The sequence below is a fragment of the Heptranchias perlo genome, chromosome 3, assembly GCF_035084215.1.
Source record: "Heptranchias perlo isolate sHepPer1 chromosome 3, sHepPer1.hap1, whole genome shotgun sequence".
In the NCBI taxonomy this organism is placed as follows: Eukaryota; Metazoa; Chordata; class Chondrichthyes; order Hexanchiformes; family Hexanchidae; genus Heptranchias; species Heptranchias perlo.
Genome location: NC_090327.1, coordinates 76926092 through 76940135, shown reverse-complemented (window position 1 = coordinate 76940135; position 14044 = coordinate 76926092). Strand labels below are relative to the sequence as shown.

Sequence of the window (14044 nt, the reverse complement as noted above, 5' to 3'; positions counted from 1 at the left end):
TAAATGGGCACCAGGTTCTCGCGGCCAAAACAGGTGGGAGGCTGCTTAAATATGCAAATCTGGATCTTATGCTGGTTGTAGGGCCCTGATTGTCATTTTCATGAAAAATGGGTGGATCATCTGCGATGCATGCTAGGCCCAGGTCTTGAGGAGCCTAACTACCGGCCCATTTCACCACCCCTACGATTGACTCCCCTTCACTAGGCCCGACATGCCAGCTCCCCTGCAGAAGCTGGCTGATTTTTGGCCTTCCAAAACTGGTGAGCTGCAGCGGAGCACCTGTTTGGCCCTTGCAGTTTTTCGATTAAATTTAAATGAGACCCAAACCTAAAAATGGTTCGGACCACCTGACGGTGGCATGGGGCAGGTGCCGTAGATGCACCGTTGACTTCATGTCCATTTTAGGCAAAGTTAAAATTACTCCAAGAGTACCTTTGTGAACTGGAACATTGGGAGAGGTTTGGATATGAGAGACTGATCATTGAGGCAAATTTCGGATGTGATGGTCTGGTTGGTCTATTGAAAATTCATTATTACATATAAAAGTGCTTAAAATGAACCAGAATGCATTATTTACAGTATAAAAATTCAAAATCAAGGGAAGATCTCCCCGATCCATCTAGAAATGCACAACCAACATTGTGCTATCAACACTTGGATTGCCCATTCAATCTTTCATATATAAGGGTTTTTTCAGCCAATACAAATGAAAAAGTTGTGCATATCTACAACTTGAGTTAAAAAGCTTGTGTAACTACTTGTTTTCGTATGTCAGGAATGTTCTTGAATTGTTAGCTTTTTGGCGACTGACAGCTTTTTTGAAACTGTGAGTCAGGTTTTGTTATTATCCTAGCAAGTACTCTTGGCACTTTTTTTTTATTCGTTCACGGGATGTGGGCGTCGCTGGCGAGGCCAGCATTTATTGTCCATCCCTAATTGCCCTCGAGAAGGTGGTGGTGAGCCGCCTTCTTGAACCGCTGCAGTCCGTGTGGTGAAGGTTCTCCCACAGTGCTGTTAGGAAGGGAGTTCCAGGATTTTGACCCAGCTACAATGAAGGAACGGCGATATATTTCCAAGTCGGGATGGTGTGTGACTTGGAGGGGAACGTGCAGGTGGTGTTGTTCCCATGTGCCTGCTGCTCTTGTCCTTCTAGGTGGTAGAGGTCGCGGGTTTGGGAGGTGCTGTCGAAGAAGCCTTGGCGAGTTGCTGCAGTGCATCCTGTGGATGGTACACACTGCAGTCACAGTGCGCCGGTGATGAAGGGAGTGAATGTTTAGTGTGGTGGATGGGGTGCCAATCAAGCGGGCTGCTTTATCTTGGATGGTGTCGAACTTCTTGAGTGTTGTTGGAGCTGCACTCATCCAAGCAAGTGGAGAGTATTCCATCACACTCCTGACTTGTGCCTTGTAGATGGTGGAAAGGCTTTGGGGAGTCAGGAGGTGAGTCACTCGACGCAGAATACCCAGCTTCTGACCTGCTCTCGTAGCCACAGTATTTATATGGCTGGTTCAGTTAAGTTTCTGGTCAATGGTGACCCCCAGGATGTTGATGGTGGGGGATTCGGTGATGGTAATGCCGTTGAATGTCAGGGGGAGGTGGTTAGACTGTCTCTTGTTGGAGATGGTCATTGCCTGGCACTTATCTGGCGCGAATGTTACTTGCCACTTATGAGTCCAAGCCTGGATGTTGTCCAGGTCTTGCTGCATGCGGGCTCGGACTGCTTCGTTATTTGAGGGGTTGCGAATGGAATTGAACACTTTGCAGTCATCAGCGAACATCCCCATTTCTGACCTTATGATGGAGGGAAGGTCATTGATGAAGCAGCTGAAGATGGTTGGGCCTAGGACACTGCCCTGAGGAACTCCTGCAGCAATGCCCTGGAGCTGAGACGATTGGCCTCCAACAACCACTACCATCTTCCTTTGTGCTAGGTATGACTCCAGCCACTGGAGAGTTTTCCCCCTGATTCCCATTGACTTCAATTTTACTAGGGCTCCTTGGTGCCACACTCTGTCAAATGCTGCCTTGATGTCAAGGGCAGTCACTCTCACCTCACCTCTGGAATTCAGCTCTTTTGTCCATGTTTGGACCAATGCTGTAATGAGGTCTGGAGCCGAGTGGTCCTGGCGGAACCCAAACTGAGCATCGGTGAGCAGGTTATTGGTGAGTAAGTGCCGCTTGATAGCACTGTCGACGACACCTTCCATCACTTTGCTGATGATTGAGAGTAGACTGATGGGGCGGTAATTGGCCGGATTGGATTTGTCCTGCTTTTTGTGGACAGGACATACCTGGGCAATTTTCCACATTGTCGGGTAGATGCCAGTATTGTAGCTGTACTGGAACAGCTTGGCTAGAGGCACAGCTAGTTCTGGAGCACAAGTCTTCAGCACTACAGCTGGGATGTTGTCGGGCCCCATAGCCTTTGCTGTATCCAGTGCACTCAGCCGTTTCTTGATATCACGTGGAATGAATCGAATTGGCCGAAGACTGGCTTCTGCGATGGTGGGGATATCGGGAGGAGGCCGAGATGGATCATCCACTCGGCACTTCTGGCTGAAGATGGTTGCAAACGCTTCAGCCTTGTCTTTTTCACTCACGTGCTGGACTCCGCCATCATTGAGGATGGGGATGTTTGCACAGCCCTCTCCTCCCGTTAGTTGTTTAATTGTCCACCACCATTCACGACTGGATGTGGCAGGACTGCAAAGCTTTGATCTGATCCATTGGTTGTGGAATCGCTTAGCTCTGTCTATAGCATGTTGCTTCCGCTGTTTAGCATGCATGTAGTCCTGAGCTGTAGCTTCACCAGGTTGGCACCTCATTTTTAGGTACGCCTGGTGCTGCTCCTGGCATGCTCTTCTACACTCCTCATTGAACCAGGGTTGATCCCCTGGCTTGTTGGTAATGGTAGAGTGAGGAATATGCCGGGCCATGAGGTTACAGATTGTGGTGGAATACAATTCTGCTGCTGCTGATGGCCCACAGCGCCTCATGGATGCCCAGTTTTGAGCTGCTAGATCTGTTCTGAATCTATCCCATTTAGCACGGTGGTAGTGCCACACAACACGTTGGATGGTGTCCTCAGTGCGAAGACGGGACTTCATCTCCACGAGGACTGTGCGGTGGTCACTCCTACCAATACTGTCATGGACAGATGCATTTGCGACTGGTAGATTGGTGAGGACGAGGTCAAGTAAGTTTTTCCCTCGGTCGTTTTGACTCTAACCCCACTCTAGGGCTTGAGCACATAATCTAGGCTGACACTTTAGTGGAGTGCTGCATTGTCGGAGTTCCTGTCTTTCAGCTGAGATATTTAACCAAGGCCCCATCTGCCTATTCAGGTGGACGTAAAAGCTCCCATGGAGCCATTCAAAGAAGAGCAGACAAGTTCTCCTGGTGTCATGGCCAACATTTATCCTCAACTAACAAACATAAATTAATTGGGTATCATCTCAGATATATATGTGGGATCTTCATGTGTGTAATTTGGATGCTGTGTTTACCTACATAACAGCAGTGACTACACTTCAATAATAATTCATTAGCTGTAGAGTGCTTTGGCATGTTCTGAAGGAATGAAAAGCACTGTCTCAATGCAAGTCTTCCTCTTGCATAGGCTCATTAGGCGGGCATATACTTGTCCCGTTTCACAAAGGCATTCTGAAAATTAAGCAGCAAATTGGGATCTTAACAATATAGCAGCGATTGTGTTCCACCCCCTCTCCATCAAAACTCTTAACAAGTGAAGTACTTCTGGCTAGTGGAATGCATTTTGCGGTCTTACCATCTATCTAGTAGTTGAACTGGTGGCTCTTAAGAGGTCACAACACCGATTGCAAAGATGAAGCTTGGGTATTTTTATGACAAGTTTCCATAAATAGTATCTGCAAAGCTGAAATAATTCATATACTTTCACCAAGCAATGCTGTTTGGACTTGGTCTCTGCCACTCAGTAAAGCTCTCCCTCCTCCATATCCTGAGTTCTACTCAGTTAGTTTTCAGTGGTTTGTGAGGAAACTGAATGAAGGTGTTCTTTCTTCAAATATGCATTGCCAACACAATACATCGCTACCCGGCTGTCCCCTCACGGCTTATGAGGAATGCATGTAGTAATTGTATAATAATTAGCATTGATCAAAACAAATTGCTATTCCATTTCATGCACAGCATTTTTAAGCAGTACAGGAGTGGAAGGGCCACCTGAGTCAGCGCACTCCACTAAAGAGTCAGCCTGACTTCAGCACATATCACGTAAAATGTCGTAACTGGATGCCCACGTGGTGTCCCTAGAATGTGATCCAGACCTGGTTCAGCGCCAGCACCGTGTGGATGATGCATCTTCAAAGAATAAAAAAGGTCCCACAATTGAGTTAATCTTTCCTTCAGACTTTTTAACCCTTTTACAGTGTGTTTATATTGCAACATTGTTTTAGGTAGTGGTCCTGCAGTTAGTATGAGAGGTGAAAAATTAAACCAGGCAATATAAACTTAAAAAGAAATTACAAGTTGATGATATTAAATACTGCACAATTTTTCCTACAGACGATTCTTGATTGACACAGGAGAACCAGCAGTACCTGAATATATCAGCTGTTTAAAAGAAACTTTGACCCAATTGAATGCCAGTATTCAAGAAATTCTGGTGACGCATTGGCACATTGATCATGTAGGAGGTATACCAGATGTACTGAAAAATGTGGTTGAAGGTGAGTACACTGAGGTAAATGATCTCCAAGTCACCAGTAATTGAAAATAAAGCCATATGTATTTCCAGCTTTGATTAAACTCTCATGCTGAAATAGGTGCCATCTACTAATGTGCTATGTGCTTTTAATGGGGAAGGGGGGATGATGCTTTTAAATTTGCCTGTAGCTCTAGATGGTGATCAACTTCTTCCTGAGAAGCTCACTATGGAATCACAGATGCAGAACTCTGGTACAATATGTTGAAGCATCATTGTGCCTTTGAACATGTTTTTATATCCTCCAGGAACAGGAGTGACTCAGATGCCAAGTAACTTATAAGTGGTTTACCAAAACTACAGCTGTAAGGTGGAGGGGGTTTAAAACACTAGATTTTACTGTAAATCTGTAATGCAGTATTATAAAAATTCGCACCAGAAAAATATTTTGTAATATCAGCAGGAATTTGTAACATGTTTGTCACTATGTAATTCAAAATCAAGTTATATTTTAATGGATTGGATGTAACTGGTATAAATAGGTTGTGTGCAGGCCCGATACAGCAGAAATGGGGACAGCACAGCTCTATAGTATTAGTTTTTACTATGAAACTATATATTTACTGAAATATTTTCTGTATAATATGAAGTCAGGTGAAGCAAAACTGCATCCAGAACTTTCCTCCACCTTCAATTCCACCCACCACACACCCCCCACCCCCAAAAAAAAAATTCAAATATCACTGGTAACTTTCAACAGTGAAGCTTCAGAATTTAGGAGCCATAACAGTGATGTTCAGAAACCTTAGGTAATTTTTAACATCAATCAGAAAGCATACATGAAGTCAAAATTATAGAGTATTGGCTCAAATCAAACTGAATTAAGTGAAGTGACCTGATTTCCTGTTAGAATTTGTTCCTTTATAACGTGGCAAAACATCTGTTTGTCAACAGCTTGCAGTGGGGACAAGGCAATGATGAGCTTTTTATTTGTCAAAACTGATTTGTAAAGGGCAGGTCAATCGAGAAATTTAATGAAATTTTTAAAGGAGACTACTAAACGTATAGACAAAGGGAATGCAGTGGGTATGGTATATTTGGACTTTCAAAAACTCTTCTTAAAAGTGCAACATAAAGCACATGTTATAAAGATTAACAACAATGTTACATGATGTTCTTGCCCTTTCCCCCAAGAGTTTCCCACTAACTGTTTGATGGCCACAGAAGAACTGGTGAACTGGGAGAATGTCCTTGAGATATACCCTTTTGAAGTTTAACCATGAATAAAGGAAATCAAAAATGAATCTTTCAAAATCAAAATTGTCAACCGCACCAATAATAAGACACAGAAATGTCTGGAGTTTCAACCCCTGGAGTGTCAGCGGTGACCGTCTAATAGGTGTGAGACTCATATCAATTTATCACCTGACTGCAAACTCCTTTTGTCGTTCAGCTATATCACGAGGTACATCTGGTGATATTAACTCAAATAACTTCGTAATTAACCATAAGTAGCACATAAAAGCCAATTGGTCACACCGTAGTCAGTTTGTCTCTAGGAGTGGATACACTGGCATCATGAAATGCTTAGTTCACATACATAAGCAAATCTGGTTTAAACCCCAAAGGTAGTGTAAGAACAAGACAACAAAAATACACCTTGGACAAAATACTATATTTTGTCACAATGCACATAAAGATTTAAAATAAAAATTGCTGATCACATCAAATTAAGAACATGGAAAACTGAGAAAGACTGAGGAGACTGCAGAAGGATATGCATTAGGGGAATTGGAAGATATTTGGCAAATGTTCAACATAGGTAAATGTGAAGTAGTACATGTTAGGGGAAAAACAGTATGGGAATATATCCTAAACACATGAGCATAGGAACTGGAGTAGGTCATTCAGCCCCTTGAGCCTGTAATGGAATTAGAACATAAGAAATAGAAGCAGGAATAGGCCATACGGCCCCTTGAGCCTGCTCTGCCATTCAGTCAGATCGTGGCTGATCTTCTACCTCACCTCTACTTTCCTGCCCTATCCCCATATCCCTTGATTCCCTTAGTGTCCAAAAGTCTATCAATCTCAATCTTGAATATACTCAACAGCTGGGCATCCACAGCCCTCTGGGGTAGAGAATTCCAAAGATTCACAACCCTCTGAGTGAAGAAATTTCTCCTCATCTCAGTCTTAAATGGCCCACCCCTTACCTTGAGACCATGACCCCTAGTTCTAGATTCTCCAGCCAGGGGAAACAGCCTCTCAGCATCTACCCTGTCAAGCCCTCTAAAAATTTTATACATTTCAATGAGATTGCCTCTCATTCCTCTAAACTCTAGAGAATAAAGGCCCATTCTATTATATCTCTCCTAATAGGATAACCCTATCATCCCAGGAATCAATCTAGTGAACCTTCGTTGCACCCCCTCCAAGGCAAGTATATCCTTCCTAGGTAAGGAGATCAAAACTGTACACAGTACTCCAGGTGTGGTCTCACCAGAGCCCTATATAATTGCAGCAAGACCTCCTTACTCTTATATTCCAACCCCCTTGTAGTAAAAGCTAACATACCATTTGTCTTCCTAATTGCTTGCTGTACCTACATGTTAACTTTCTTTGATTCATGCACAAGGACTCCCAAATCCCTCTGAATACCAACATTTCTTAGTATCTCATCTTTTAAAAAATATTCTGCTTTTCTATTCTTATAGGAACAGGAGTGGCCATTTAGCCACTCGAGCCTGTTCCACCATTCAATGAGATCATGCCTCACTCCATATACCCGCCTTAGCCCCATATCCCTTAACACCTTTGGTTAACAAAAATCTATCAATCTCAGATTTAAAATTAACAATTGAGCTAGCATCGACCGCTGTTTGCAGAAGAGAGTTCCAAACTTCTAACACCCTTTGCGTGTAGAAGTGTTTCCTAACTTCACTCCTGAAAGTCCTGGCTCTAATTTTTAGGCTATGTCCCCTAGTCCTAGATTCCCCAAACAGCAGAAATAGTCTCTCTCTATCTACCCTATCAGTTCCCCTTAATATCTTGAAAACTTCGATCAAATCACCCCTTAATCTTCTAAATTCCAGGGAATACAACTCTAGTTTGTGTAATCTCTGCTCATAACTTAATCCTTGGAGTCCAGTTATCAGTCTAGTAAATCTATGCTGCACTCCCTCCAAAACCAGTATTTCCTTCCTAAGACGCAGTTCCCAGAACTGAACACAGTACTCTAGGTGTGGTCTAACCAGGGCTTTTGTATAGCTCTAGCATAACTTCTACCCCTTTGTATTCTAGTCCTCTAGATAGAAAGGCCAGCATTCCATTAGCCTTTTTGATTATCTTCTATACCTGTCCATGATATTTTAATGATCTATGTACATGGACCCCCAAGTCTCTTTGGACCGCCACATTCTTCCGACCAAAGTGGATAATTTCACATTTCCCCACATTATACTCCATCTGCCACCTTCTCACCCACTCACTTAACCTGTCTATATCCCTTTGCAGCCTCTTTAGAATAATAGAAAGGTTACAGCACGGAAGGAGGCCATTCGGCCCATCAAGTCCACGCCGGCTCTATGCAAGAGCAATCCAGCTAGTCCCACTCCCTCGCACTATCCCCGTAGCCCTGCAAATTTTTTCCTTTTAAGTACTTATCCAGTTCCTGTTCGAAGGGCGTGATTGAATCTGCCTCCACCACCCCCTCGGGCAGTGCATTCCAGATCCTAACCACTTGCTGTGTAAAAAAGTTTTTCCTCATGTCTTTGGTTCTTTTGCCAATCTCCTTAAATCTATGTCCTCTGGTTTTTGACCCTTCCGCCAATGGGAACAGTTTCTCTCTATCTACTCTGTCTAGACCCTTCATGATTTCAAATACCTCTATCAAATCTCCTCTCAACCTTCTCTGTTCCAAGGAGAACAACCCCAGCTTCTTCCATCTATCCAAGTAACTGAAGCCCCTCATCCCTGGAATCATTTTAGTAAATCTCTTCTGCACCTTCTCTAAGGCCTTCACATCTTTCCTGAAGTGCAGTGCCCAGAACTGGACACAATACTCCAGTTGTGGCTGAACCAGTGTTTTAAAGAGCTCCATCATGACTTCCTTGCTTTTATGCCTCTATTTATAAAGCCCAGAATCCCATATGCTTTTTTAACCGCTTTCTCAACCTGCCCTGCCACCTTCAACGATTTGTGTACCTATACCCTCAGATCTCTCTGATCCTGTACACCTTTTATAGAGTTGTGCCCTCTAGTTTATATTGCCTCTCCTCGTTCTTCCTACCATTAATTTCTCCAGGACTTTTTCTTTGCTAATCTTAATTACTTTAAGTTCCTCACTCTCTAGACCCTTGGTTCCCCACCATTTCCGATATGTTTTTTGTGCCTTCTACTGTGAAGACAGATGCAAAATATTTGTTTAACATCTCCTTATTCTCCATTATAATTTCTCCTGTCTCTGCCTCTAAGGAACCCACATTTACTTCATTTTTACATACTTGTCGAAGCTCTTACAATCTGTTTTTATATTTCTTGCTAGTTTACTCTCATATTCAATTTTCTCCCTCTTTATCAATTTCTTGGTCATCCTTTGCTGATTTCTAAAAACCCTCTCAATCTTCAGGCTTACTGCTCTTTTTGGCAACAATGTAAGCATCCTCTTTTAATCTAATACTATCCTTAACTTCTCCAGTTAGCCATGGTTGGATCACTTTTCCTGTGGAGTTTTTATTCCTCAAGGGAATGTATATTCGTTGGGAATTATGAATTATTTCATTAAATGTTTGCCATTGCTTATCTACCGTCATATCTTTTAATCTAATTTCCCAATCTACTGCAGCCAACTCGTCCCTCATACATACGTAATTGGCTTTGTTTAAATTTAAGACCCTAGTTTCGGACATAACTACATCACTCTCGAACTCAATGTGAAATTCTATCATTTTATGATCATCTCCCCAGAGGATCCTTAACTATAAGATTACTAATTAACTCTGTCTCATTACACAATACTAGATCTAATATAGCCTGTTCCCTAGTTGGTTCCTCGACATATTGTTCTAGAAAACTGCCTCGAATGCATTCCATGAACTACTTTTGCCAATTTGGTCTAGATGAAGATTAAAGTCCCCCGCGATTATTGCATTACCCTTGTTTTATGCTCCTCTAATTTCCTGATTTATATTCTGGCCAACACTATAACTACTGTTAGGGGGCCTGTCAGCTACCGCCACCAGTGTTTTCTGCCCCTTATTATTTCTTAGCTCCACCCATACTGATTCTACATCCTGATTTTCTGAGCTAAGATCCTTTCCCACTACTGCCTTTATCTCATCCTTTATTGTCAGCGCTACCCGCCCCCCACCCCGCCACCTGCTTTTCCATTTTGCCAATCTGTTCTAACATTCAAGTACCCTGGAATATTTAGTTCCCAACCTTGGTCACCCTGCAACCATGTCTCAGTAATGGCTACTAGATCAAACCCATTTATCTCTATTTGTGCCATTAATTCATCTATCTTGTTACGAATACTTCGTGCATTCAGATATAGCGCCTTTAATTTTAACTTTTTACTATTTTTCCTTGATGTGACCTTAGTCACTAATGCCTATTACCTTTGTTAAACTTTGTCCCTTCCTGACACACTCTGCTTGTTTTTACCCAAATCAATACTCTGCTTTACAGCCTTGACTTTTCTCTTTAGACTTATAAATTTACACTTACCTGGAACCCCCCCCATTAGTTTAAAGCCCTATCTACCGCCAATGTTATTCAATTTGCCAGGACACTAGTCCCAGCCCGGTTTAAGTGGAGCCCGTCCCAACGGAACTGCTCCCTCTTTCCCCATTACTGGTGCCAATGCCTCATGAATTGAAATCCCTGCCTCCCACAGTACTTTCAGCCATGCATTTAAGCATCTAATCTGTTTGTCCCTATGCCAATTTGCACGTGGTAGTAATCCAGAGATTATTACCTTTGACGCTCTGCTTTTTAATTTGGACGCTAGCTCCTCAAACTCCTTCAGCAGACCCTCATTCTTAGTTCTACCTATGTCGTTGGTTCCTACGTGGATCACAACAACTGGATCCTCCCCTTCCTGCTTCAAGTTCTTCTCCAACCGCAAGGGGGTACCCTTAACCTGGCACCAGCCAGGCAATACAGCCTTCCGGACTCCCGGTCGTGGCTGCAGAGAACAGTATCTATCCCCCAAAACACACTATCTCCTAACACTACCACATTCCTTCTTACTCCATCCACTTGAATGGCCTCCTGTACCACGGTGCCATGGTCAATTTGCCCATCCTCCCTGCAGTCTTTGTTCTCATACTTCATACCTGTTGGACAAGGGCAAAGGCTGAAGCTCCTCCACCACTGCATCTGGGTTCCCCTTACCTGCCTGACTCACAGTCATATCCTCCTGTCCCTGACCACTAACCAAATCTAAACTACTACCTAAAGGGCGTGACTGCCTCCTGGGTCAAAGTGTCCAGGTAACTCTCCCCCTCCCTGATGCAACGCAATGTCTGCACCTCAGACTCCAGCTCAACAACTCTGAGTTGAAGTTCCACGAGTTGCAGACAATTACTGCAGATGCAATTGCCTGGGATCACGCAGCTCTCCACAAACATGCTGCAGTTACGGCACACCACCTGCACTGCCATCTCTATGTAAACTTATTTTATTTATTTAATTAATTACAAGTTTTTATGTAATCAATTCACTTGGTTTATTTTTAGTTATTTTTTTAAACTAATTAATTTATCTAGTTTAAGTAATTAATATAATAATATATAGCAAGTTATAGGTTCCTGGTTTTTTTTTTATTCGTTCACGGGATGTGGGCGTCGCTGGCAAGGCCGGCATTTATTGCCCATCCCTAATTGCCCTCGAGAAGGTGGTGGTGAGCCGCCTTCTTGAACCGCTGCAGTCCATGTGGTGACAGTTCTCCCACTGTGCTGTTAGGAAGGGAGTTCCAGGATTTTGACCCAGCGACAATGAAGGAACGGCGATATATTTCCAAGTCGGGATGGTGTGTGACTTGGAGGGGAACGTGCAGGTGGTGTTGTTCCCATGGTTTAAACCACTCCCCGATATTAGAGAGCAAAAAAATATATTACTCACCAACCAATTACCAACCTGCTGTCCTCTGATGTCACTCCTTCACATTTCTGCCTGAGTTTGAGTTGGTCTCAGCTTTATATCCCCGCCCTGCTCTCGGGCCTTCACTCCCGCTCCTTTATATCCCCGCCCTGCTCTCAGGCCTTCACTCCCACTCCTTTATATCCCCACTCTGCTCTCGGGCCTTCACTCCCGCTCCTTTATATCCCCGCCCTGCTCTCGGGCCTTCACTCCCGCTCCTTTATATCCCCGCCCTGCTCTCAGGCCTTCACTCCCGCTCCTTTATATCCCCACTCTGCTCTCGGGCCTTCACTCCCGCTCCTTTATATCCCCGCCCTGCTCTCGGGCCTTCACTCCCGCTCCTTTATATCCCCACTCTGCTCTCAGGCCTTCACTCCCACTCCTTTATATCCCCACTCTGCTCTCGGGCCTTCACTCCCACTCCTTTATATCCCCACCCTGCTCTCGGGCCTCCCCTCCCGCTCCTTCATATCACCGCCCTGCTCTCAGGCCTTCACTCCCACTCCTTTATATCCCCACTCTGCTCTCGGGCCTTCACTCCCGCTCCTTTATATCCCCGCCCTGCTCTCGGGCCTTCACTCCCGCTCCTTTATATCCCCGCCCTGCTCTCAGGCCTTCACTCCCGCTCCTTTATATCCCCACTCTGCTCTCAGGCCTTCACTCCCACTCCTTTATATCCCCACTCTGCTCTCGGGCCTTCACTCCCACTCCTTTATATCCCCACTCTGCTCTCGGGCCTTCACTCCCGCTCCTTTATATCCCCGCCCTGCTCTCGGGCCTTCACTCCCGCTCCTTTATATCCCCGCCCTGCTCTCGGGCCTTCACTCCCGCTCCTTTATATCCCCGCCCTGCTCTCGGGCCTTCACTCCCGCTCCTTTATATCCCCGCCCTGCTCTCGGGCCTTCACTCCCGCTCCTTTATATCCCCGCCCTGCTCTCAGGCCTTCACTCCCGCTCCTTTATATCCCCACTCTGCTCTCGGGCCTTCACTCCCGCTCCTTTATATCCCCACCCTGCTCTCGGGCCTCCCCTCCCGCTCCTTCATATCACCGCCCTGCTCTCGGGCTTCCGCCCCCACTCCTTTATATCCCCGCCCTGATCTCGGGCCTCCGCTCCCGCTCCTTTATATCCCCGCCCTGATCTCGGGCCTCCGCTCCCACTCCTTTATATCCCCGCCCTGCTCTCGGGCCTTCACTCCCGCTCCTTTATATCCCCGCCCTGCTCTCAGGCCTTCACTCCCACTCCTTTATATCCCCACTCTGCTCTCGGGCCTTCACTCCCGCTCCTTTATATCCCCGCCCTGCTCTCGGGCCTTCACTCCCGCTCCTTTATATCCCCACTCTGCTCTCGGGCCTTCACTCCCGCTCCTTTATATCCCCACCCTGCTCTCGGGCCTCCCCTCCCGCTCCTTCATATCACCGCCCTGCTCTAGGGCTTCCGCCCCCACTCCTTTATATCCCCGCCCTGATCTCGGGCCTCCGCTCCCGCTCCTTTATATCCCCGCCCTGATCTCGGGCCTCCGCTCCCGCTCCTTTATATCCCCACTCTGCTCTCGGGCCTCCGCTCCCGCTCCTTGATATCCCCACTCTGCTCTCGGGCCTTCACTCCCGCTCCTTTATATCCCCACCCTGCTCTCGGGCCTTCACTCCCGCTCCTTGATATCCCCACTCTGCTCTCGGGCCTTCGCTCCCGCTCCTTTATATCCCCGCCCTGCTCTCGGGCCTTCACTCCCGCTCCTTTATATCCCCACCCTGCTCTCGGGCCTTCACTCCCGCTCCTTGATATCCCCACCCTGCTCTCGGGCCTTCACTCCCGCTCCTTTATATCCCCGCCCTGCTCTCGGGCCTTCACTCCCGCTCCTTTATATCCCCGCCCTGCTCTCGGGCCTTCACTCCCGCTCCTTTATATCCCCGCCCTGCTCTCGGGCCTTCACTCCCGCTCCTTTATATCCCCGCCCTGCTCTCGGGCCTCCCCTCCCGCTCCTTCATATCACCGCCCTGCTCTTGGGCTTCCGCCCCCACTCCTTTAGATCCCTGCCCTGCTCTCGGGCCTCCCCCTCCCCCTCCCCCTCCCCCTCCCCCTCCCCCCCCCCCCCTCCCCCCCCCCCCCCCTCCCCCCCCCCCTCCCCCTCCCCCCCCCCCCCCCTCCCCCCCCCCCCCTCCCCCCCCCCCTCCCCCCCCCCCTCCCCCCCCCCTCCCCCTCCCCCCCCCCCCCTCCC

At 46.4% G+C, this 14044-nt stretch overlaps 1 protein-coding gene across 1 annotated transcript in view; it reads left to right on the top strand.

The window, feature by feature from the left end:
• The window catches only part of lactb2 (lactamase, beta 2), a 57367-nt gene that overhangs the window by 8665 nt on the left and 34658 nt on the right, over positions 1–14044 (top strand). Inside the window, exon 2 of the mRNA XM_067975905.1 lies at positions 4546–4709. Coding sequence (XP_067832006.1) covers positions 4546–4709 — 164 coding nt within the window. The remainder of the gene's footprint in view (positions 1–4545; positions 4710–14044) is intronic.